We start from the raw sequence: 25,542 nt of genomic DNA, 5'->3' as shown, positions 1-25,542 counted from the left end.
GCTCACTTCAAGATTCAAGATACATTTAATTGTCACATGTGCCAGATGGCACAGTGAAATGAAATTCCCATACAGCCATACAATTAAAAAAAATAAAAAAATAAAATAAAGAACACACGCTATAGAATTTGACATAAAACATCCCCACACAGCAGAATCAAAGTTTCCCACTGTGTGGGAAGGCACCAAAGTCAGTCTCTTCCCCCACTGTTCCCCGTGGTCAGGGCCTCCCCAAGTCCTCCGCAGTTGCAGCTACGGGCGGCCCGATGTCCAGGACCGCTCGCCGGGATGATACAAGTCTGACGTCGGGGCTGCGGGACGTCCTCAGCGTCATGGACACAGTCGGCCCCCTCCTACCGGAGTCGGCGGCTCCCAAAGTCCGTAGGCCGCGCCGGGTGGAGACTGCTGCTGACGGCCCTCTGCAAGGCGCCCCAGGACTCCACGATGACGGTTAGCACCGCCCGCGTTGGAAGCTCTCCGCACCAGAGCTCCACGATGTTGGAGCAACGGCCCAACGCTCCGCTCCAAACGGCGACCCAGGTAGGTATCGCCCGCTCCGCGGTGACTCCAACGCTGCACCGCCGCTGTAGCAGCCCTGGTCCGGTTCCCAGTCCCAGGCAGGAAAGGCTACTCCAATCCAGCTGGTAGGCCGCGAGGTGGGGGGGCGAGGACGCGACTCGGAGAAATAGTCGCGTCCCCTCCAGGAAGAGACTGGGAAACAGTTTCCCCCTTACCCTGCCCCCCTCCCCCACCTAGAAAAGTAAAGGTTTCCCCCAACACAAAACTTTAGACTAACTAAAAATAAAAAAAAAGATTGAAATAACAGATGCTACCAGTGCAGCGCCCCTAGAGGAAGGTACTGGCTCACTTATCTTCATTGATGATACAACTGCTGATGGTAGTAGCATAATTCATTCTGAAGTGTATAAATGATTCAATTTATTGTCATTGTCAGTGTACAGTACAGAGACAACGAAATGCATAAACACATCCTATCTGCACGTTCAAACAAATGCTTCAGAACTAATCGGCTGGCGGTTCATTCTACAGCAAGACAATGATCCCAAACATACTGCTAAAGCAACAAAGGAGTTTTTCAAAGCTAAAAATGGCCAATTCTTTAGTGGCAATTCTTGAAGGGGACTAGCCCCCAAAACAAGCATAAGCTAAAGATGGCTGCATTACAGGCCTGGCAGAGCATCAGCACAGAAGACACCCAGCAACTGGTACTATCCGTGAATCGCAGACTTTAAGCAATCATTGCATGCAACAAAATACTAAACATGACTGCTTCCATTTACATGACATTGCTGTGTCCCAAACATTATGGTGCCCTGAAATGGGGGGACTGCTGTAATTTCTATATGGCAGGGCTGCCAACTCTCACGCTTTGAGCGAGAGAATCACGCCCTCAAGCAAACTCTCACGCCCTCACGCTGATCAGAAATTTCTCACGCTCTGTGGTGAGAAATTCTGTGATCAACAAAAATTAAAAAACTGATAAACTGCATGGTCCGCGGGTGTTGGAGAGCCGGGGCTGAGGGAGGGATGGGAGCAGCGGGCGGATACAGATGCAGGGAGCCGGGGCTGGTGAGTTTGCGGGGCTGACGAGTATTTGCGCGGCTAGCGAGTCGCTCGCTGCAGCTTCGGCCATGGAGCACTACGGACAGTGCGAGTGTCCCGGGCCGTTGGAGGCGTCGGAAGCGCCGCTGCCGCGAGAGTCTCTGTGCCGAAGGGACAGACTCTCAAAGGCAGGTGGAGAGAGAGAGAGGGGAGAGACAGAGGGGTTGTGAATGGAGAGAGAGAAGAGGGAGAGGGGGAAAGAGGTAGGGGAGAGAGAGGGGGGAGAGTGAGGTGAGAGAGGGGGAAGAGAGAGAGGGGTGAGAGGGAAGAGATGGGGTGGAGAGGGAGGAGAGGTAGGAGAGAATGGGAGAGGGGTGGTAAAAGAGAGGGGGAAGAGAGAGATGGGGGGCAAAGAGAAAGAGGAGAAAAGGAGAGAGAGGGAGATAGAGAGGGGGGAAAAAGAGAGAGGGGGGAGCGGGGAGGAGAAAGAGGGGGAGGGAGAGAAGAGGGGGAGAGAGAAGAAAGAGAGGGGGAAAGAGAGGGGAGAGAGAGTTAGGGGAAAGAGAGGGGAAGAGAGGAGGGGGGGGGAAGAGGGGAGGGGGAGAGAGAGAGAGAGAGGAGGGGAGAGACAGTGGGAGAGAGGAGAGAGAGAGGGGAAAGAGAGATGGAGGGGGGTTGAGAGGAGAGAGAGTGCATCCTGGAGGACAACCAGTGGCTGCTGGAAGTAAGTACCAAGCACTGGGTAGAAACGGTGGAAGATAGTGGACTTCAAATGGGGGTGGTTGGAGAAAGCATCCTGCTTGCCTGCTAGATTTTCACTTACTGTAACTGCAGTAAAAATGTTCCCGATGTTGGGGGCGTTCAGAACCATGGGTCACAGTTTAAGAATAAGGGGGGGGGGGGTGCAGTTAGGACTGAGATGGAGGACAAACTTTCTTCACACAGAGAGTTGTGAATCTGTGGAATTCTCTGCCACAGAAGGCAGTGCAGGCCAATTCACTGGATGCTTTCAAGAGAGAGTTAGATTTAGTTGTTGGGGCTAACAACATCAAGGGATATGGGGAAAAAACAGGGAAGAGGTACTGATTTTAGATGAATAGCCATGATCATATTGAATGGCAGTGCTGGCTCGAAGGGCCGATGGCCTATTCCTGCACCTATTTTCTATGTTTCTATGCTTGAGTATATGGCAGTAAAACTCGATCACTTGATTTTGAAGCATTCATGCATGGTGGAGGTATAATGTAGTCATAGAGTGATACAGTGTGAAAACAGGCCCTTCGGCGCAACTTGCCCACACCCGCCAACATGTCCCAGCTACGCTACCTGCTTTTGGTCCATACCTCCAAACCTGTCCTATCCATGTATCAGTCTAACTTTTTCTTAAATGTTGGGATGGTCCCCGCCTCAACTACCTCCTCTGGCAGCTTGTTCCATACACCCACCACCCTTTGTGTGGATAAAGTTACCCCTTAAAAAGTTACCTCTTAAAAATACTTCATATAAAAAACATTGAAATCATACTTTTACAGGGCACTAAAACATGATTTTACTTCGGAGTCACGTGAGTGATTCCGTGAAGAACCCGTTCAGCACGCATGCGCGGCATTACGTCCAGCAGAGCCAGCGGCAGGCGGGAGTCGGGCTCTCCCACTATGGAGGTGACAGAACGGGCCGTCAGGTAAGCTGACGTCGCCTTTCCTTCACAGGGAGCCTTCTGTTGTCGGGCAGAGAAGAAAGGCTCTACAACAAACCTGTCCCCCGCTCGACTCCACGGAGGAGCGTTTCCGTGGCGGGGGCAGCAACGGGACAGACCTGTCCCCCGCTCGACTCCACGGAGGAGCCTTCCTTCAGGGGGGGCAGCAACGGAACAGACCTGTCCCCGCTCGACTCCACGGAGGAGCGTTCCATCTGGAGGGGGGCAGCAACAAGGCGGTAGGACCGCTTACCCGGCGCTCCGCTATCCCAAGCCGAGCCCCGCTAGCGCCTAAGCAGTGGGCTGGAAGTAACGCCACGGAGGCGTCCGACCGGTTGGCTCCGACTTATCGGACGGGACGTCTTTCCACCCGCCCGGGAGGAAAGACAGCCGCCTGCACAGACCTGCCCCCACTCGACTCCACGGAGGAGCGTTTCATCTCGTGGGGGCAGCAACAAGGCGGTAGGACTTCTTACCGGGCGGTCTGCTACCCCGACACCGTGACCGAGCCCAGCCCCGCTAGCGCCTGAGCAGCGGGCTGGATGTAAAAGCCAAGGAAGAGGCGTTCCGGCCGGTGGCTCCGACTTATCGGACGGGGACGTCTCTCCACCCAGGCGGGGGAGAGACAGCTGCCTGAGCCGCATGGAGTGGCTATTGGAGCAGGAGCTCCAGCGAGGTGCACCCCAGGAGGGGCGCTCTCGCAGAGGGGGTCAGGCTCTCCCTCCACAGTGCCTTGTGCACTGTCCATTGCTTCCTCCTTTCCAGAGGATAGCTTTGGTGACCAGGACTGGGCTGGTCAAGAACAGGGGCAATGGCTGAAGATCTCGGGACTATGCCAGGGGTGCAGGAACAGGAAGAGCTGCTAGGTGTGGTGTGTGGTGGACAGCTACGTGGAAACCCCATGTGCAGGAGGCGTTAAAAGCCTGACGACAGCCATCCCATCATTTTTTCCTCGTTCCATGGACAAATACGGAGATGACCACAACCTTCGTAAACAAGTCATAACACCTGCCGTAAAATCCTACATTGCGGGGTTGAGCATACCCCAGCTACTGTGCCAGACCCACTGCTCTGTGGCAAAAACCTCACAAAGCATATGAAGGACATGCAAGAGGTTTTACAAAACTTTCGGCTCATGAGGGCAGGGCCGGGACGAGCAAACCAAAAACAGTAATTTCTACGCAGCAGCACCCCATTGCATCCATCAGTCAACGTCTACCATATCGGACTGATGAAAGCTCGGGGTCCGCATCTATCACCAAAAGTCTTATTTAGACCAGGACCCAGAGCGGACCCCATGGAAAATGTGCCACCCCCCAACGTCACCGCCACGTCAGACGATGTGCAACACTCGTTGGACCGGCAGGAAACAGAAGAATACCCATAACCATGGAGGTAGGTGGGTCTGGTTCCTACCAGTATATAGAGCATACCAACACATGGGAGTCTATCACGAGTGATCAGTATATACTCAATTACATTAGTGAATACAATTCATACTAGAAAAATTGCCACCAGGTCAACATTCACCCCAGAGGGTATTTTTTCCTCTCTCCGTTAAAGAAACAAGAGGGACAAGCTGAACTGGTGAGAATAATTACAAAGGGTGTCATGGGGAAACCTGAACCCTTGCAATTCGTATCAAATATATTCACTAAACCCTAAAAAGATGGTGGATGTCCCATCATCATTGGCTTTACTTCACTAAATATGTTTGTTAAGTATATACATTTCAAAATGGAACCGGTTGTTACTGCCAAACAACTAAATTCCAAAGGATACTTCATGGCAAGCATTCATCGTAAAGATGTTTACCATTTAGTACCATTCACAAGGATCATCGCAGATACCTGAAATGTACCTGGATGGGGCAGCTATAGCAGTTTAAAGCGTTACCCAATGGGCTCACATCAGCCCAAGAGTGTCACCCAGACACTAAAACCAGCTCTGGCAATATTCAGAAGACAAAAACATATTGTCATGGCATATCTTGATGATATCCTAAATGGTAGGCAAGACCATGAATTTGACTATGTTAGCTGTTCAGCTACCAAACAGTTATTCGAAACCCTGGGGTTGTGTTACATCCAGATAAATCTAAGTTGAAGCCATCCTCTATCATGGACTACTTGGGCTTCACAATTAATTCAGTCTACGTGACTGTAACATTGCCAAGAGACACATAGTTGAATTGGCACAATCGTACAACAATTTAATGGTCAACAAACTACCAACTACTCGACAAGTAACAGAGTAATTGGGAAAATGGTAGCAGCATTTCCGGCTACATAATTTGGACCTTTGTACCAAAAACGACATACAGGTCATTATGATCGTTTCATGCAGTTACCCACTGAAGTAATATCAGAACTACAGTGGTGGGCAAAAAACGTTTGACATAGTTTCAGCCTATTATCATTACTAACCCTACGTCAGTTATCCAAACAGATGCCAGTGCTCAAGACTGGGGAGCAACTAACTCTATATCCAGCACAAGTAGTAGATGGACTAACCCAGAATCATCGTTACCACTTACACTGGGCATTAATTATCTGGAGATGTTTGGGTGACTTTTTATGGTTTAAAAGCATATGCATAAATATGCATCACTTGCATGTACGGTTATAAATAGATAATACTACGGTGGTGGCCTACATTAACCATATGGGCGGCATAAAATCGGTATCATGCGACAAGTTGGTCAATACAATTTGGCAATGGTGTGTCCAAAGACATATTTGGCTATCAGTAACTTACCTACCAGGTAAGCTAAATACAGTGGCAGACACCAGACGTAAATTTAATGACAACATCGAATGGATGTTAAAACCCCCAAAAATATTTTTTTTTCACAAAAGTTATCAAGCAATATGGCACGCTAGATATCGATTTATTTGCATCTCGACTAAATCACCAGGTACCTATGTATGTCGCTTGGGAACCAGACCCTGAGGCAGCAGCGGTAGATGCGTTCGCGCTGGATTGGGGAAATGTTTCTTCTATTCATTTCCTCCCTTCTGCCTCATCAGTTGGGGACTACGCACAATACAAATGGACTCTGCTTCAGGTATTTTGATAGTACCCGACTGGCCTACACAGCCATGGTTCCCAATATTCCATGACATGGTTGTTGGATCTCCGATGGTATTCCCTAGTGACCCAGAGTTATTAACACCGAGTGTTGGGCACAAGCCACCCGTGCCATGAGAAAATCAAACTCCTGGGTTGCAGATGCTGCACAAACCACTTATGGGACTGGGATTACCATAACAAACCGTCGACACCATGTCAGCATCCCTCTGAACATCCACTAAAAAACAGCACTTGTCCAGCATCGAAAAATACGAGAAGTACTGCTTGGATACAGGGACCACCTACTCAACTGCTACAGTTACCGACGTACTGGAATTCCTGGCGAACCTTCACCACGATGAAGGACTTCAGCTACAGAGCCATCAACACAGCTAGAATTGCCCTGCCTGTCTATTTAAAACCAGCTCCAGGACAACAGGCCATGGGGTCCCACCAGCTTGTGGTCAAACTAATGAAGGGTATTTACAACTCTAACCCCTAGACCAAGGTACACCCATATATGGGATGTCAGTGTGGTCCTGACATACCTCAGGGGATGCCCACCAGCCAGATCCCTCAACCTGAAACCATTATGCTCAAAACACTCATGTTGATGGCACTTGTAGCTGCACAGAGGGTCCAGTCACTACACCTATTGCGACTGGACACCATGCTCACAGCTCCAGACCAGATCTCTGTCGTTATCCAGGGAATGATCAAACAGAGCAGACCAGGAACACCTAATCCAGTCGTGGAATTCCGGGCTTACCCGCCAGAAACACGGTAATGTGCCATGACCCTATTATCCTACATAGACACAACCAAAATATTCGAGGGAGATGAAAAGCCTTGTGGGTCAGTCATAAAAAATCTTATGGTCGGGTGACGAGCCATTTCGAGATGGCTCAAGCAGGTGCTAAAAGCTGCTGGGATAAAAACTAACATGTACAATGTTCATTCCACCAGGGTGGCATCCACGTCGATGGCTAAAAGAATGGACATGCCTATGAACCACATCCTGGCTACAGCAGGATGGTGGGGGGTAAGACCATTCAGAAATTTTATAATAAGCCATTGGCAAGACCTGCTTTATTTGCAGGAAAGATTTTACAGACTGCAAATATTTAATTTAAGCCCAGGGGAGCAATTTAATTTCTTTGTTGTTATTGTTAAAAAATACCATTGTGTTTTTCTACAAACAGATTCATTGGTTGATTACGATAACACACTTCCTCCCTCAAAGACTTCGGCAGTGATGTAGTAATAACTGTTACACGGTTTGAAATCACAGAGCTTTGAAATCTTCACGGAATCACTCACGTGACTCCGAAGTAAAATAGTAAGATACAATACAATACAATACAATTTTATTGTCATTTGAGCCCCAGTGAGGCTCAAACGAAATTCTGTTTCCACAGCCATACAAACAAAGACAATTTCCTAGACATACACACAATTTAATTCACACAAACATCCATCACAGTGGACCCACTGTGATGGAAGGTAAAGTCTTTTCTCTCCCCTGGTCTCCATGTCTCTCCCGATGTCCAAGCCCCAGGCGGGCGATGATAAGTCCCACGGCCATTTTAGGCCGTGCCGGGCGATTTACGGCCCCGCTCCCGGTCTAAATGTCACAAACGAGCTTACCAGTTTGAAGTTTGATCTGTATTTTATGAGGAGTTACGATGAGGGATTACGTGCCCTCCGCTCCCACCCTTAATAATATGGCTCAAATTCATAAACTGATGTCTCCTTATCTTTACTATGTTTACTTCAATAACTGTGTCTATCTGTGATTCCACACCGCTGCTTTGAAGTATGCCGCGCATGCGTGCTGAACGGGTTCTTCACGTAATCCCTCATCGTAACTCCTCATAAAATACAGATCAAACTTCAAACTGGTAAGTTCTCGTTTAATCTTACTATTTTAATACATCAAATTTCAAGAAGTTCCTACCCTTGGAGGGGGGACCCCCTTCTTCCACACCCTCTCCCCACTCGGTTGTTCCACTCCCTCACCGGGTACCCCCAAGGCCAGTGATCAGTGATCGCACAGCCTCCCCCCTTTCAAAAACGCTCCAATCCAATTTAAAGCATATATATTGTATTCAAGTGTAAGTTAAAAGATTTGCTGCAGTATGCACCATATTACACAATTCCAATGGGAGGGGGGCACCCTCCTCCCACTCACCCCCCTCCTCCCACCCACCCCCCTTTGCTCTGAGACCTGAAGTGCAGTTTCAGATTGTTAACGTGGTCCCAGTGGATCAGATAAATGTCTGAATGTGAAATTATCTTGTTCATACTATGAATGCAGGACACACATATATCAGAAAAGCTACTGCTGTCAACATTTTAGCAGCTTATCTAAATATGGATGCTAACACAGACCAGTCACATTTTTATTCTCACTCCTTGTAGGAATAGGAGAAAAGTTAACGATTCTGCCTCGAATTCAGTTCACTTTGATTTTGGAGTCTACCAATTATTAGGATGCGATTAGGGAATATGATGCCAGACTTTGGTGCCAATGGCTCAAAGTAGTGGGTATTGACAAACTGTAAAAGAGAGCTCCAAAAATCTTCAAGAGGAAGTGGATTAGCGTGGGTGGAAATAGCAAACAATGACCGAAAATGGGATGAGATAATTGGACTATTTCTAAAGAAGCACAACATGCTAATAAAGGTTGACAAATGTAAATAATGGTATAACATTTTTTTTTAATTGCTGGAGGAACTGCAGGAATCTTAAGCATAAAACAATCTGATGGAGGAACAGTTTGTTCCTGCAACAGTCTCTCCAGTAATTTGTTTCCAGTCTCTTGTGTCTCTAAATGCATAACAGGATTTCGTCATGCAAATAAAGAAAAACCAAAAGATCGTTTTTTAATTTGATTTCTCGCCTCCAAGATACATCGTTGTAACATTGTAAATTTACTGAGTTTAGGCCGCAGTATTTTTTTTTAAGTTACAGAATTTTGGAGATGGCCCAATAAGACTTCTGATGTTCAATCCTCTAACTCACTGTCCATGTTAGGCGACACATTTTTCTGAAGGATTCTAATTTTCTATTGCAAAATTCCATCATATTTGTGAAAGAAAAACCATGATCAGATGAACAAGAAATAAAGCCTTTAATTTTCGATCTGAAGATAGACACAATGTGCTGGAGTGACTCAGCGGGACAGGCAGCATCTCTGGAAAAAAAGGAAGGGTGACATTTCGAGTCCCGATCTGAAACGCCACGCATCCTTTTTCTCCAGAGATGCTGCCTGACCTGCTGTATATTTGACAATCCTTTGAAATGGGAGATCAGTGCCTGTATTTGCGTACTTTATGCTGGTCATCCTGACTTTAGAGCTTAGACTTTAGAGAAACAGCATGGAAGCAGGCCTTTTGTCCCAACGAGTCTGTGCCGACCTATAACTTGAATTAAAAGTATATAGTCGTGCATCACTCACCACATTGGAATAAATTTGACTGAATTGGTTCCAGCAATTGGCACCTGCGTGGCAGTCCCTGGGGGTTAGGCCACTCCTTGGATCATCCCCCTCGGCTATTGAGGGACAGGGGCGTTGGTCTGCCACGGGGTTTCCTGAGGTCCCTCTCAGGGTGTGTGTGTTCTCGGTGTGTCATTAAAAACTACTGTTTGAACCTGCCTGACGCCCGGCCTTTTCCTGACCTCGTCCAGGCCGCTACAACTGGTGACCCCGCCGTTCATCACACGTCGTGATGGATAACAACGCCATTGCACTTAAACTCCCTATTCTGTGGACTGAAGACCTTGACATTTGGTTCCAGCAGGCAGAGGCACAATTTACTGTGCGAGAGGTAACTGTTGACGAAACAAAATACTTTTACGTGGTCAGCGCGCTTGACCAAGCGACTGCGAGGCGAGTCTCAGTCTTACCTCAGAGCCCCCCCCCCCCCACCACGTTAACTAACAAATATAGGGGCCTTAAGGAACTCCTTATCAGGATGTTTGGCCTCAGTGAATCTGAGCGGGCAGCTCAGATTCTCCGAATGGACGGCCTGGGTGACCGCCGGCCGTCTGTCCTTCTGGAGGACTGCCAGCTCGTCTTCCTGTGCAGGGATGCTCATCGGATACCCCTCCAATGGGTGTACGAGGGTCCCTTCCGAGTCCTAGAGCATGGCTCATCTACATTTGTCCTGGACATGGGGGGTTGGCATGAAACTGTTTCAGTTGAGCAGCTGAAGCCAGCGCATATTGACATTGATCAGCCGGTGCTGGTAGCGCGGCCCCGTAAGCGAGGGAGCCCTCCGTCTAGTTACCTCCTCCACTGGCTACTGCGTCTCCTGCACCTGTTGGTCAGTTGCCTGTTCCTGTGCCGGCCATGGTATGCACCCGGGCTGGCCGCCGTGTACACTCTCCTGTCCGTTTCATGCCTTGGATACTTGGGGGGGGTGTCCTGTGGCGGTCCCTGGGGGTTAGGCCATTCCTTGGATCATCCCCCTCGTCTATTTAGGACGGGCGTTGGTCTGCCACAGGGTTTCCCGAGGTCCCTCTCGCGAATGTGTGTGTTCTCCCTGTGTCATTAAAAACTATTGTTTGAACCTGCCTGACATCTGGCCTTTTCCTGACCTCGTCCAAGCCGCTACACCTGACTAATAAACATTGCAGCCTTATATTACCAGTTCACCTTTCCTTGCTGGACCAATTGAAAAATTATGCGATTGCTTTCTGTTCCTCCTAACCCCAGTATTTTTCTTTACTTCGGTATTCTGTTTCATACTTCCTGTAAAGATTTAACGTGGTAATAATTATCCACATGGACAACGGAACAGATCAGTCTGAAGAAGGATCCAGACCCTGAATGTCGTCGGACCATTGCCACTGCAGATGCTGCCTGACCCGCTGAGCTACTCCAGCAGTTTGTGGTTAGATTATGCCACGTGGTGGCTTTCTCCAGCAGCCTGATGGAGGTGAAAACCAGAACCATTTGGACTTAGAATGATTTCCTTCCTAGCTTTAATTACTGGTAATGTTACCACTGGGACCTTTGCCAATACTTAACACAGGCAGTGGAAGTTGACTAACATAAAGTTCATTAATTCAACTTTCTGTGGCCTGCATCGAGGCATAGATTATTACACAACTTACTAACTCAAGTGATTGTAAGCATTTATATATGGATCTTCTTCTTGCGTATGGCATGCACAGCCTAAAGTTGCAAGACAACTTGTTCTGTTTGATCTTATTTTTGTGCATGCCAGGTTGATTGCATTCGTCGAAACAGAATGGACCATGTGAAGGTTGCGATCTCCCACCCCTATATATGGATATAAATGCTATTTAACCTTTTACCCCTTGCTACTATGCTGATGAATCAGTGATATATCTTTCTAAGAGCAATGCATCCTCTCTAAGAGATAGACCTAAGAACATAATGCAGTCCAAAAGAGGATCACGCAAGGCTCTCAACAATGGAATCATATTTACCCACTCTCTGTTCCCCAACTTCATTACACAAAATATTCTGTTTCATTTTCTTATTATACCTCCCTATTCATTACCATTTATTTGTGTAAATAAAACACCCCAAGGTTTCTTCTGCTGTCCATAATTTCAAAACATGTTCCAATATACCTTTTGGATTCAAATTGTCTATTGCTTCCCCACGTCAAACTCTGCTTGCCCAGTCTGCTCACTCCTTTTCTAATATTTTTTGTAAATACTTGCTTTTATCTATGGATCTTACGACACCTCTCAGTATAATCTGTCAATTTGGGCAGAAAATTCTACACACTTTTATCCAAGCACTAATATATTTAGTGAAAAACTGATGCTCTACTGCTGATCCATGGGGATCATTGCTTTTCACAAAATAATTTCACTGGAGAGTGTTCTGTTTACCTACTCCTGTCTATAATTTCAGGAAGATAATTTACTATCATCCCGCCTTGTTTTAGGCTTTCATTCTGTTTCTTATCTATCAAACAATGGCCAAGCCAAGAGCAAAGTTTCCTCAAATTCTGCGTGCTTTCATTTTCCCTTGTTCACCAATGGAACATTATCAAAGAAAATCTACAAAGATAACATTGTAAAAGTTATCTTATCTACCGTACTAGTGATTACTAAAAACATAACTGGTTACTCGGTCATTTATGATCCTATTCTCATTTTCTGATTAGCACATCTGCTTCCATGAACCTGATGACAGAATCCATCTCCCATTCCCACAACTGGCAGGAGGATCAGGTTTGGCCTCAGTCAATTTCTTTCCTTTTGCCCTTCCAATTTCCTCTTGAAAGGCATGGTTCATGGTTTTCCCCAACTGTACAGGCATTGAGTACTAAAACATTATGAAGGCATTTTTTTCTCCTGTACTTCCCTGATTTATTATTCATCACTTGGAACCTATTTTCCTGCTTTGAACTATCTGGCACCGGGAACAACTGCAATCTATTTGTCCTATCTAAACCCTCTGTGACCTTGTGCACAAATACTAATTCTCCTTTCGATCTTGCTTGCTCCAAGGAGCATAGGACAAACTTCTCCTGAAATCTTGACTGTATGTTTTTCTCCAGTGATGCTGCTTCCTAACCTGCTGAACATTTTCAACATTTTCTGTTATCATGCTAGCTAGTCCAGACCAACCTTGTATCTGAAATCCCTCTGCCATGGAACTATTCCAGTACAAATCTCTTCTCCATCCTCTCCAAGATACTCAAATCCTTCCTAAACTGTATTGACCAGATTTGGACAATGCTCCAGCTGGGATTTATCAAGTTTTCTATTAAGACTCAACATAATCTCCTTGCTTTTATAGTCTTTGCCTCTGTTTATGAAGCATGGAATACTATATTTTTTATCATGCAGTTTTGTAATATGTCGTGCCTTTTTACAACGATTATGCAGTCACATGTCCTCCTGTCTTACACCCTTACACCCTTTTCATCTGCCATGAGCATGCCTGCTTTATTAACCTGCCTGTAGCCTCTTGTAATCTTATTACTTTCTCCTCTGTTTATTACACCTCCATGATGTCTGCTCTTTTACGTCACATGCCCATATTCAAGCCATTAATATGAGCAATGTCCCTGTATTGAACTGTGGGACACCACTGTTCATCATCCTCCAGTTGCCAGCAGTATTGAACTGTGGGACACCACTGTTCCTTCCTCCAGTTGTAAGAGCAGCTCTCTGTTCTATGTGCTTTATTTTAATCAACATCACCAATAACCCTTTATTCCATGCACTTTGATGTCGCAAAGCAGTCTATTATGTGACCTGAAAATGTGCAACGGATTCAATTCAATTCTTTAAATTACAAATAAATACCTTTTATTAACTCTGAGCTTTAAATATTAAAGCAGAAAACGTCCATGCCTCGCCATGCTTTGATTCACAGTGTTTTAAATTTGAATGCATTTAAAACAAAGCCACTCACATGTTTTAATCTGAGATTAATTTTAAAATATGATACTATTCTTTTAGAATGCATGGGTGTTGCAGGCAGTGTTGATTTACATTTGTGAGTCCTACTAATTAAAATGGGACAGAACATACTTGATCCAACCACCATTCAGGCTTCCCCACCCTGCCTCCTCCATGCCTGTACAATAGCTGCATTAAATTCATATGGCTGCAGGCCCCTTGAGAAGCTCATGCCACTATACTTTGTGACCTCTGTTCAGCAACTCATCCATGGGGAGATCAGGCTGTGAATGACAACCAACAGCCTCCCACAACACTTTTCTCTCAGCCTTTGGTGGGTCATGTTGTTTGTTTCACTGTACTTCAAATTCTCTGGTCATCATTGAAATTAATTGAAGCAATTTTTAAAAACTGAACATGGTAACATTTGTTTTCATTTGTATAAAGTGCAGTTAATTGATTAAAAGCAAAAGTATATTAAAAGAAATAAGCAGAAAACCTGGCTATGATCGCATGTTTAATTAAAATCAGTGACTCCAGAGGAATGGGAGGATGCTTGATATGCCAACTGATGCTAAGGGTCAGGTATATCTAGTCCCCTTGGTTCAGGAAGTTACAGAGTGACCTAGAATCTATGATAAAGGAAGGAACTGCAGATGCTGGTTTAAACCGAAGATAGACACAAAAAGCTGGAATAACTCAGCGGGTATGACAGCATCTCTGGAGAAAAGGAATAGGTGACGTTTTGGGTTGAGTCTGAAGAAGGGTCTCGACCCGAAAAGTCACCTATTCCTTTTCTCCAGAGATGCCGTCTGACCCGATGAGTTACTCCGGCTTTTTGTGCAGAAGGAGGAGTTGTAGGCAACCAGAGGTATCTCCCATGATACTGTTCTCTTGGTCACGGGCAGGTTGTGTTGTCTGTTTCACTGTACATAAAAGTATCTGGTAATCATTGAAATTAACTGACACAATTGTCATCTGACATTGCTCACATGCATCAGTCTGTGACCTTTTTATTGCTCGTGATGGAAAGTGGTTTGGTAAATACAGTGGTGAAAGATTAGTTGGTAGTACTAATTGGAATTTGGCCCTTTCCCCCTAAGCTTCTGAACAGATAAATATAATGTTTGTACAATTCAATTTTTGAACGCTCGTGTGTATCATCCCTCAGAGTTCTTAAAAACTCGGGACTTGATTTTGGTTTTCTGGCGAAAAGATTTGTTTCAGTTAATTTCCAGCGACTTTTAAAGACAGTGAGATGGACACCACGGACTACCTGAGGCCTGGAAAGACAGTGAGGAAAGCTCAACGAGATGTAGCAGTTCAGCAGCTTTTACACTAAGAATATGTTTTAAGACATTGAAATTCACATTAAATCAGTATTTTTAATTGGTTGTATCTGGATGACATCAGCACGGTAGTCTACGGGATATGATGCTTTCAGGGTGCAATTTCTGGAATTTGTGATGTCTTTTTTAAGTAATAATACTGTATTTTTAAATTTTGCCATTACAATCACAGGTTTTTTCCCGTGTAATGCAAACTATGTGATGAAAGTTTTTAGGATCCTCTACCTCATAAATAGAGGTCAAGATTGAAAGTATGAAATCAATGTCTCATTTCACTGATCTGAGACAGCTGCCATATTTACGTCTTTGATGAACAGCTCAAAATGTGTACACTTTCATAGCCTCTACACCGTAATAGAATTACACTTGGATGAAGCAGTTTGATGAACACCACTGTGAGAGAAAATGGATTAAAAGTATGAATGTAGTTGAACATAGACAATAGGTGCAGGAGTAGGCCATTCGGCCCTTCGAGCCAGCACCGCCATTCAATGTGATCATGGCTGATCATCCACAATCAGTTACCCGAGCCTGCCTTCTCGCCATATCCCCTAACTCCGCTATCTTTAAAAGCTCTATCTAAATCCTATTTGGAATCTGTTAAACATTGAACACGAGAAAAAGATTGCATTTACAAACATATGACACGGTGATTAACCTCCTGCCTCCCGTTCATAGAGACATCTTTTCGGTTAAGTCGACATTCATTAAAGATTATTTCAAAAATATTTCAGTGTGCTATAGGGAATTTTTCAGATTTTCGGGTTGAAATTGAGTCTGACACATTGAGGCCTAACTGCCAAACATACCATTTTCTCATGTGTAAGTAACTAAGAAGACTTTTATTCTTGTTGGTTGACCAATTTTATGCTGTTTAGTTAAGATATTTTAATTTACATTTATGCACTTAATATAACAAACATGTCATTTATAAATATTATACTTCCCTGTGCATTTCCTTATCTGTAATTTTGGACCTTGAGAAAGGAATTGACTCTAATGAAGTCATAGAATCTCTAGTCAATTGGATGATCATGGATTATTATTCACACAATCATGGATAATTTTTGTTTGGATTATTATTGTCAAGTGTACTGAGGTACAGTGAAAATCTTTTATGCTGTAGGGACTGAGTAGTTCCGGTCAATAGTCGGGCAGTAGCCGATAGGCATACCTTCAAAGATAATTTCCTATCAAGTCCACTGCTTTAAACTGGACAAAATCATTCAAACATATGTTTAACCCTGAAAAAACTAATTCCAATAATATTTGCATAATTAAACATTTACAATGGGAGTTTAATTTAGTAGATCTGATGTTGACTCATTTTATTTGAAGCATGTTACAACTTGGTCATAGGTTTTATTTCTGTGCTATATATCATTATTTTTCTAGGTGCAGTACAGTGATATGCAGAACGGCAAAGAATGTATGACCTACCTGACACTTTCACCTGTGCAAATAACCTTTCACGGCATAGGAAGTTCCATTGAAGCTAGCCGTGATCAGGTAAATGACCAAAAATATCATCTATACTGAAGCTGATAACAAATGCTACATTTTTATTTGTTATATTGTCTAATATGTGTCACTAGACCAAGAGGCAGACTGGCAATCACTAGCACATTAATTGGCTTAAGGTCAGGCTGCTTGGCTGTTAATGGTGAATTGCTAAGCATGATACTTTTTAAATCCTTTGCTTGGTTTATCCATGATGTCGCAACTTGTGATCTGAGAGAAATATGGTGATTAAATATCAGCAGTCTGGAATTTTACCTTAGGGCGGCACGGTGGCACAGCGGTAGAGTTGCTGCCTTACAGCGCTTGCAGAGTCAAGACCCAGGTTCGATCCCGACTGGTGCTATCGGTACTGAGTTTGTACGTTCTCCCCGTGACCGCGTAGGTTTCCTCCCACACTCCATAGGTATGTAGGTAAATTGGCTTGATAAGTGTAAAAATTGTCCCTAGTGTGTGTGTAAGATAGCATTAATATGCGGGGATCGCTGGTCGATGTGGATCCGGTGGGCCGAAGGGCCTGTTACTGTGCTGTATCTCTAAACTAAACTAAATTTGAGTCTTCTTCCAGTGCATGGCTAAATGTGAAGGGGAGGTCTCTGTTGCTTCAGGATTGCTGGCTATCTGTTCCAGGACACACTGGTTCTTGGAGCACAGTGGTGCTTGGCAGCCCCACACTTTGGCATGTGGAGAGTGACTCAGGGGACTGCTTTGTGGAGGCAACCCGCTGTACTTGGATAATGTCTGTAAGAATGAGTGTGGGCCTTCCAGCCAGGCTTTCACTGTCAAATCTGGCAGAATGGTTGTGGCCATTGAAAGTTTGTGAATGTCACAAATGTTCAATTAATATCTTAGATATTTGTTTAAAAAAACCCAACAAAACATGAAAAAACTGAAAACTATTTAAATAAATATTTAAATATTATGTATATTAAAATGTATATTAAAATATATTATTAAATATTAAAGCATCTCCTTTTACATTGTAAAGCTATAAAAGACACATGACAAATTGAAATTTAAAGATCAATTGAAATTGTTTAAGCTGACAAATAATGAAATAAGTTTTCCTTTCTTCTTTGAGTCAATCTCCTGTTTATTTGAATGGGGACTGTCAGGTTTAATACAGCTCAGGTTCAGGTAAATTTCCAGGCCTAAGTGCTGGGAAATCTGCAGAACATCATGTTGGCCCATTGGCCTCCAGAAGGAAACTAGTGAAGGAGCACAGGCAGCAGGGCAGAAATTGCAACCACCAACCGAGACAGCACCATTGTTGGAAACGGGGTCTTCTGCACAGATTCATCGTCAAATTCTGACAAAAGCTCAAGTACAGGAGAGAAGATCTGTCCTGTGGCTTTTGACCATCTGCCTATTAAATATATACTTGAATAGATACTATTCAATATAATTATGGAGAGGGTCAGAACTGGACCTAGGGTTGAGATTTTTGATTGGAGAAAGGCTAACTTTGATGAGATGCGAGATGATTTAAAAGGAGTGAACTGGCACATTTTGTTTTATGGGAAAGATGTAGAAGAGAAATGGAAGACATTTAAAGGGGAAATTTTAAGAGTACAGAATCTCTATGTTCCTGTTCGGTTGAAAGGAAACAGTAAAAATTGGAAAGAGCCCTGGTTTTCAAGGGAAATTGGACATCTTGTTTGGAAAAAGAGGGAGATCTACAATAATTATAGGCAGCATGAAGTAAATGAGGTGCTTGAGGAGTATAAGGAATGTAAAAAGAATCTTAAGAAATAAATTAGAAAAGCTAAAAGAAGATATGAGGTTGCTTTGGCAAGTAAGGTGAAAGTAAATCCAAAGGGTTTCTACAGCTATATTAATAGCAAAAGGATAACGAGGGATAAAATTGGTCCATTGGAGAGACAGAGTGGACAGCTATCTGCAGAGGCAAAAGAGATGGGGGAGATATTGAACGATTTTTTTTCTTCGGTATTCACCAAGGAGAAGGATATTGAATTATGTGAGGTAAGGGAAACTAGTAGAGTAGCTATGGATACTATGAGGTTCAAAGTAAAAGAAGTACTGACACTTTTGAAAATATAAAAGTGGATAAGTCTCCAGGTCCTGACAGGATATTCCCTAGGACATTGAGGGAAGTTAGTGTAGAAATAGCCAGGGCTATGACAGAAATATTTCAAATGTCATTAGAAACGGGAATAGTCCCCGAGGATTGGCGTACTGCACATGTTGTTCCATTGTTTAAAAAGGGTTCTAAGAGTAAACCTAGCAATTATAGACCTGTTAGTTTGACTTCAGTGGTGGACAAATTAATGGAAAAGATACTTAGAGATAATATATATAAGCATCTAGATAAACAGGGTCTGATTAGGAACAGTCAACATGGATTTGTGCCTGGAAGGTCATGTTTGACTAATCTTGAATTTTTTGAAGAGGTTACTAGGGAAATTGACGAGGGTAAAGCAGTGGATGTTGTCTATATGGACTTTAGTAAGGCCTTTGACAAGGTTCCTCATGGAAGGTTGGTTAAGAAGGTTCAACTGTTGGGTATAAATGCAGGAATGGCAAGATGGATTCAACAGTGGCTGAATGGGAGAAGCCAGAGGGTAATGGTGGATGGCTGTTTATCGGGTTGGAGCCAGGTGACTAGTGGGGTACCTCAGGGATCTGTGTTGGGTCCTTTGTTGTTTGTCATGTACATCAATGATCTGGATGAAGGTGTGGCAAATTGGATTAGTAAGTATGCAGATGATACCAAGATAGGGGGTGTTGTGGATAATGAAGAGGATTTCCAAAGTCTACAGATTGATTTAGGCCATTTGGAAAAATGGGCTGAAAGATGGCAGATGGAGTATAATGCTGATAAATGTGAGGTGCTACACCTTGGCAGGACAAATCAAAATAGGACGTACATGGTAAATGGTAGGGAATTGAAGAATACAGTTGAACAGAGGGATCTGGGTATAACCGTGCATCGTTCCTTGAAGGTGGAATCTCATATAGATAGGGTGGTAAAGAAAGCTTTTGGTATGCTAGCCTTTATAAATCAGAGCATTGAATATAGAAGCTGGGATGTAATGTTGAAATTGTACAAGGCATTGGTGAGACCAAATCTGGAGTATGGTGTACAATTTTGGTTGCCCAATTATAGGAAGGATGTCAACAAAATAGAGAGAGTACAGAGGAAATTTACTAGAATGTTGCCTGGGTTTCAACAACTAAGTTACAGAGATAGGTTGAATAAGTTAGGTCTTTATTCTCTGGAGCGCAGAAGGTTAAGGGGGGACTTGATAGAGGTCTTTAAAATGATGAGAGGGATAGACAGAGTTGATGTGGACAAGCTTTTCTCTTTGAGAATAGGGAAGATTCAAACAAGAGGACATGACTTCAGAATTAAGGGACAGAAGTTTAGGGGTAATATGAGGGGGAACTTCTTTACTCAGAGAGTGGTAGCGGTGTGGAATGAGCTTCCAGTGGAAGTGGTGTCGGCAGGTTCATTGGTATTTAAAAATAAATTGGATAGGCATATGGATGAGAAGGGAATGGAGGGTTATGGTATGAGTGCAGGGAGGTGGGACTAAGGGGAAAAAAAAGTTGTTCGGCACGGACTTGTAGGGCCGAGATGGCCTGTTTCCGTGCTGTAATTGTTATATGGTTATATGGTTATTCAAAAACGTAACCAGTTTAGAATTTCATAGGCATTTGAGTGAAGGTTTACCGAAGAAGAACATTGGTTTTTCAACGCAAGGGTTTAATTTCACCAGAGTTGGAAATATTAGCAGAAAATGTAACTTAATTAAAAACTTATTATTCCTGAATTAATTACAGCACCATACTACAAAGATAACATCAGTTTCATTCAAGCAATAATGTAGGAGGACTAGATTCATTGTTGATCTTTATTGGAGCATGAAATTAACTCCACAGAAGATAGAGTCTACTATGTTCACTTGCTCTGATGCTAAAGCTTCATATACTTTTGAAGGTTTGTTCATTACCACAAATAGATTTACCATTGTATGTTGTAAATGAGTAACAATTTTCATTATGATGACAAACAATTTGTTAAATATATCTTGCTTAAGCTACTGTTGCATGAAAAAGCTAAATTAGTATGAGAAAGAGTGGAAATTGCCCTCATAAAAGATTGCTCCGTTGGCTCCCAAATTCTGTTCCAATAAACGAAAGTAGCCATTCATGTCCAGCCATGAGAGAGGACTATAGATTCCTAAATGGGTTCTGGCACCTTTGATTGATTTACCAGAGATCCATTTCCTTCAGTGAAGTGAATGAGGACAGTTGTTCTTAAAATAGTTGACGGGTTGCCCCTCTCCCTTCCCCCAGCAGCATAGCTAACGACTAGCAAAGTTATTCATTAGTTTGAAAAGTTTAAAGAACAGGTTTAAGAATTAGTCTTCTGAGATTAAATCTGTGACTACAGGGGTTGAAAATTCCTATGATCGTTGGCCCACACGATCTCTTGACAGGCAGAAATACCTGCAAGGATTAGTTAAAAAAATAAATAAAATGTTATGTTGCTGTACATTTTCACCATTATTCTGTCCCGTATTTTTTAAGATAGTTAATTTAGTTTCTATGGCAAAAAATGTTTGCATAACAATTAGTGGATCCAGACATTTAGTTCAAAGATAGGACTAGTTGGGGTTGGTGAAGTTAAGACAAGAAGACCAAATATCTGTAACTGGAAAAACATTAATTTAGCATTAATTTGTGGATAGTTTATATGGATATTCTACTTCATTATCAGTAATGACAGCTAATTCATGGTAAACGGTACAGTTTATTCCTTACATTAAATGAAATGACTGTGTAAGGTTTGTAAATTTGCTCATTCATCAGATGAGAAGCAATATCTTTTAAGAAATTTTGATACCAATGAATGTTTCTTTTAAATAGTACATTCCAGTTATAGATTCAATAGAAATTTAGTCTGCAAATCTTTGACCTTGTTTTTCTTGGCAAAAACAAAAACCTTTTTAAACTTTCTGTTCTCCTGTTTCATTTTCCCTTTAACAAAGGTCCTTAAGAGGTGGGGTCATGTCATGTGAACATAACCTACTCATAAAGCCTATTATTTTCTGGAACAAAAATGAACCCGCTGTCTTTGTTGCTTTCTTCACTCTATTTTGTGATCTACTAAAGATTCTGATAACTGATTGAGTGAACAGAAAGGAAACTTCTTGTACACTACAATGTCTCATTTTCGCACCTTACCCTTCCTTTTCTCAGTGTCGCCCTCTCCCCGGACTCTCAGTCTGAAGAAGGGGCCTGACCCAAAACATCACCCATTCCTTCTATCCAGAGATGCTGCCTGTCCCACTGAGTTACTCCAGCTTTTCGTGTCTATCTTTGGTATAAACCAGCTTGTGCAGAACTTTTTTTATTACACATTCCATATGAACTCATTTGGATCCCAGTCTCCCACAAGCAAAATCACTGGGGGCAAATTTCCCTCACTCCTTGGAACTCACCTAGGTTCTATTTCCTTTTAAACTTACCAAATTTTGTTTTTTCTGTTCTCTTTGAATTCACCTGGTACTCTGAAAAAAAGATCATACAATTTGTGTGCATTAAAAAAAAAGTATTACAAGTTGGCTGGGGTATTGACAAGGGTAATATACAATAGTCCAGCACCACCAACATCCCAAGGTTACTGAAATATCGGTCTTAATCGGTCTTAACTAATGTACTCCTTTGTGACTGAAGTACCGTAGTGTTAATTGGGTTTTGTCATACTCACTGAGAGCAAAACAGTGGATCCCACACACACCACTGATATTTTACTGTTGTTTTTACTTTAATATATTCACTATTCGCTCACAACCCCCATCTCAAAGCTGAAATAAAATTAAGAAGCAATACCCATGTTGAAGTTTAGTTTACAATGAGAGCTGCACAGTAATGTATATTTGCAATAACAGTCAACAGCACTTCAGTACTTTTCTCTCATCATAATACATAATGCACTAATTTTCAAATCTCAAAAAGGCATAGTTATAAAGATATCTTCAGTGGGAGCAACAGACCTAGTTTGGTTCACGGACCATTGACACCTGTTTATTAACTGGACAGTCACTGACAGTACTGATTCATGACTGAGTGACTGCTGGACTGGTCTTCAAATGAATCCTGTGGTGAGCTTTCTACCGCCTACTGGATGCAAATTGTTTGAAGTTTCTTTTAAACATTTCTAAGACATTAGTGCAGCAGGACACCTCCGATGGGGTCCTTAATGTCACCAAGACAGCAGCTGTTGAAATCTTTTCACTCTGGAATGAGCTGTCTGTTGAAAAAAAGGTTTATACCAGTTAAAGAAATGCCCAGTATATTTCTTAACATTACTTTAGGAAGACAAAACCAGAACAAAGTTTGTGCAAGAGTGACAATACAAATTATTTTTTTAAAGTTGTGCACAGATCATTAGTTCCACAGTTCTCAATTATAAAATACACTTTTGTATGTCATCTAAGGATTATCATTTCAGAGGCACTGTAAACACCATTACTATCGGAAGTTCAGAAGAACTATCAGGTACTCCAGTGTTATGAACACTAATTAATTTCAATTTTGAGGGAAGCTTGCAATTCAGAAATTTGAATCTATGCGTGCAAGTTTGGGGAAGTATTTGAAAATTCTTTAGTTTGTTAATGGTAAATATTTAATCGTATCATCAAAGCTGTTTCTTCTCAACAGTTTCAAACATTCAAAGCGGATGTAATTAGTTGGAAATTGAAGCTGTTTTATTTTGGATTTATAACAAAAAGCATTAGGAATTTGTTATTCCCAGCCGGTTCCCCTTGCCAGCAAAATGTAGTCAGTTGTGTAATTTTTACATGGCAATTAAAAATCGTTGTGATGCTCCGTGAGTTAGCTGCTGGCATTCAATGTGAATTGATATGCAATTTAGTTGAAACCAGCTTTGCTAGCTTTTTAATTCAATTTGAAGGATGTTTATGAACTTAATTTCTGAACAGTTAATAATATCTCAATTTTAATTTTGTGTTGGATCATTTTTAAGAGTAATTAGTCTCAGCTGAAGTTTCCCCACAGATTATCTGAAGATGCCACAAGTGAGCTTAAACATCATTGGTGATATTAATAAGGGAACTTGTCCAGTCCTTTCCACAAGGTCCTGCCAAAAGGTTAAGCATCTGCTTTTGATGGCATACACAGTTCTGGTGGTCACACTATATTTCGGCAAAAGCAATTTGGGCGAGGCATGCTCTCCTGACCGTGGAGAGCCATGCTTCTGCCCCCACAAGAGACTAGTGGGCCAGTCCTCTGAGAGAAAGCAATGCTCTAGTCAACTGAGCATCACTAATCGGCCAACTTTGGGGTTGCTGGCATTTGTCATACATGTTTTAACACTTCCATGCAGAGAACAAATCGCTTGGATTATGTTTGCCACTTTTCTGAATAATTTTTACAAAGATTACCTTGACGTTTTCTGTGCTTCATGGCAAGCGAGTTAATTTCCTTAAACTCGCAATATAATTTTGACTGTGTTTATATTGGAACTGAAAACAATAACAATCTAATCTATTCCAATCTGGTGGAATGTAATTTATGGTGGCTGGAAGTTTGCATGTTGGTGTACAAGCACTTCAGAGAAGAGTTCTCTTGCTTCATTTTGGAAACACAAGACTTTTACATCTGAAGAAGGGTCACGACCCGAAACGCCACCTATTCCTTCTCTCCAGAGATACTGCCTGTCCCGCTGAGTTACTCCAGTTTTTTGTGTCTATCTTCTTTAATAAACTTTGTCTTGAGTTCAGGAAGTTCCAACTCTGAGAGACAAATAACCAGAAAGGAATATCACTCATTGAATATTACATATTGTGTGACAATAGGTAGTGAAGTTTGCCGGTCATTGCCTGCTCCTCTTGCAGACTACCTTTAGGGAGGGAAGGCAAACAAAAGTTGGCTACTGGTCAGCCAGAAATGTTCACTGACCGCATGGCACATGACTTGAGTGCATAGCTCATGCTTTCTTGTGGGCTGCATCCATCCAATAAAAGCCATGTGGTCACATGTTTTGTTACGGAGCAAATGGTGATGCAGTTAAATAGTATTTTTGTTACCTGGATCACTGTGGATAAGTTCCACTATACTTGGCAGAGCCATTATTAAGAATTATAATCACATGCTGTATGCTACTCAGCCTTGCCATTAGCTATCTGACAACTAACTGCAGTTTAGGAACAGGAGGAAGGGACAAAACCATCTCAATGATCTCTTGCTTGTTCATGCGGTCAATGAATGACTTCTCTAACTGTGATACCTGTAAGTTAGTTGAGTTTAGTTTATCGTCACGAAGTACAGTGAAAAGCTTTTGTTGCATGCTAACCAGTCAGCAGAAAGACAAAACATGATTACAATCGTGACATCCACAATGTGCAGATACATGATAAAGGGAATAAAGTGAACAATGTTTGATGCTTGATAAATTACAGTAAAGTCCAATCAAAGATAGCCTGAGGGTCTCCAATGAAGTAGATAGTAGTTCAGGACAGCTCTCCAGTAGTGGTGGGATGGTTCAGTTGCCTAACAATAGCTGGGAAGAAACTGTCCCTGAATCCGGAGGTGTGCGTTTACACACTTCTGTACCTTTTACCTGATGGGAGAGGGGAAAAGAGGGAGTGGCCAGGCTGTGACTTGTCTGTGATTATCCTGCTGGCCTTGCTGAGTCTGCGTGAGCTAGAAATGGAGTCAATTGAAGGAAGGTTGGTTTGTGTGATGGTCTGGGCTGCGTCCATGATTCTTTGCAATTTCTTGCAGACTTAGATGGAGCTGCCCCCAAACCATGCTGCGATGCATCCCGATAAAATGCTTTTTATGCACATCTATAGAAGTTGGTGAGAGATGTTGGGGACATGCCGAACTTTCTAAGCCTGCCAAGGAAGTAGAGGCGTTGAGTGCTCTCTTGGCCATTGCTTCAATATGAATGAA

The 25,542-nt window shown here is 42.9% G+C and overlaps 1 protein-coding gene across 7 annotated transcripts in view; it reads left to right on the top strand.

Annotated features, from left to right (window-relative positions):
• The window catches only part of stau2 (staufen double-stranded RNA binding protein 2), a 345,477-nt gene that overhangs the window by 222,160 nt on the left and 97,775 nt on the right, over positions 1-25,542 (top strand). For 5 of the 7 annotated variants that reach the window (XR_008723334.1, XM_055634484.1, XM_055634487.1 and 2 more), the window contains one exon: positions 16,474-16,587. The exons of the other annotated variants lie outside the window; for them this stretch is intronic. Coding sequence is in view for 4 of the 5 variants with exons in the window: in XM_055634484.1 (XP_055490459.1) it covers positions 16,474-16,587 (114 nt within the window). In the remaining variant the exon portion in view is untranslated. The remainder of the gene's footprint in view (positions 1-16,473; positions 16,588-25,542) is intronic. 7 annotated transcript variants of the gene reach the window in all.

The sequence above is a fragment of the Leucoraja erinacea genome, chromosome 4 (assembly GCF_028641065.1).
Source record: "Leucoraja erinacea ecotype New England chromosome 4, Leri_hhj_1, whole genome shotgun sequence".
Taxonomy (NCBI): Eukaryota; Metazoa; Chordata; class Chondrichthyes; order Rajiformes; family Rajidae; genus Leucoraja; species Leucoraja erinaceus.
The sequence above is the reverse complement of the archived record's forward strand: the minus strand, read 5'-3'. Positions and strand labels throughout refer to the sequence as shown.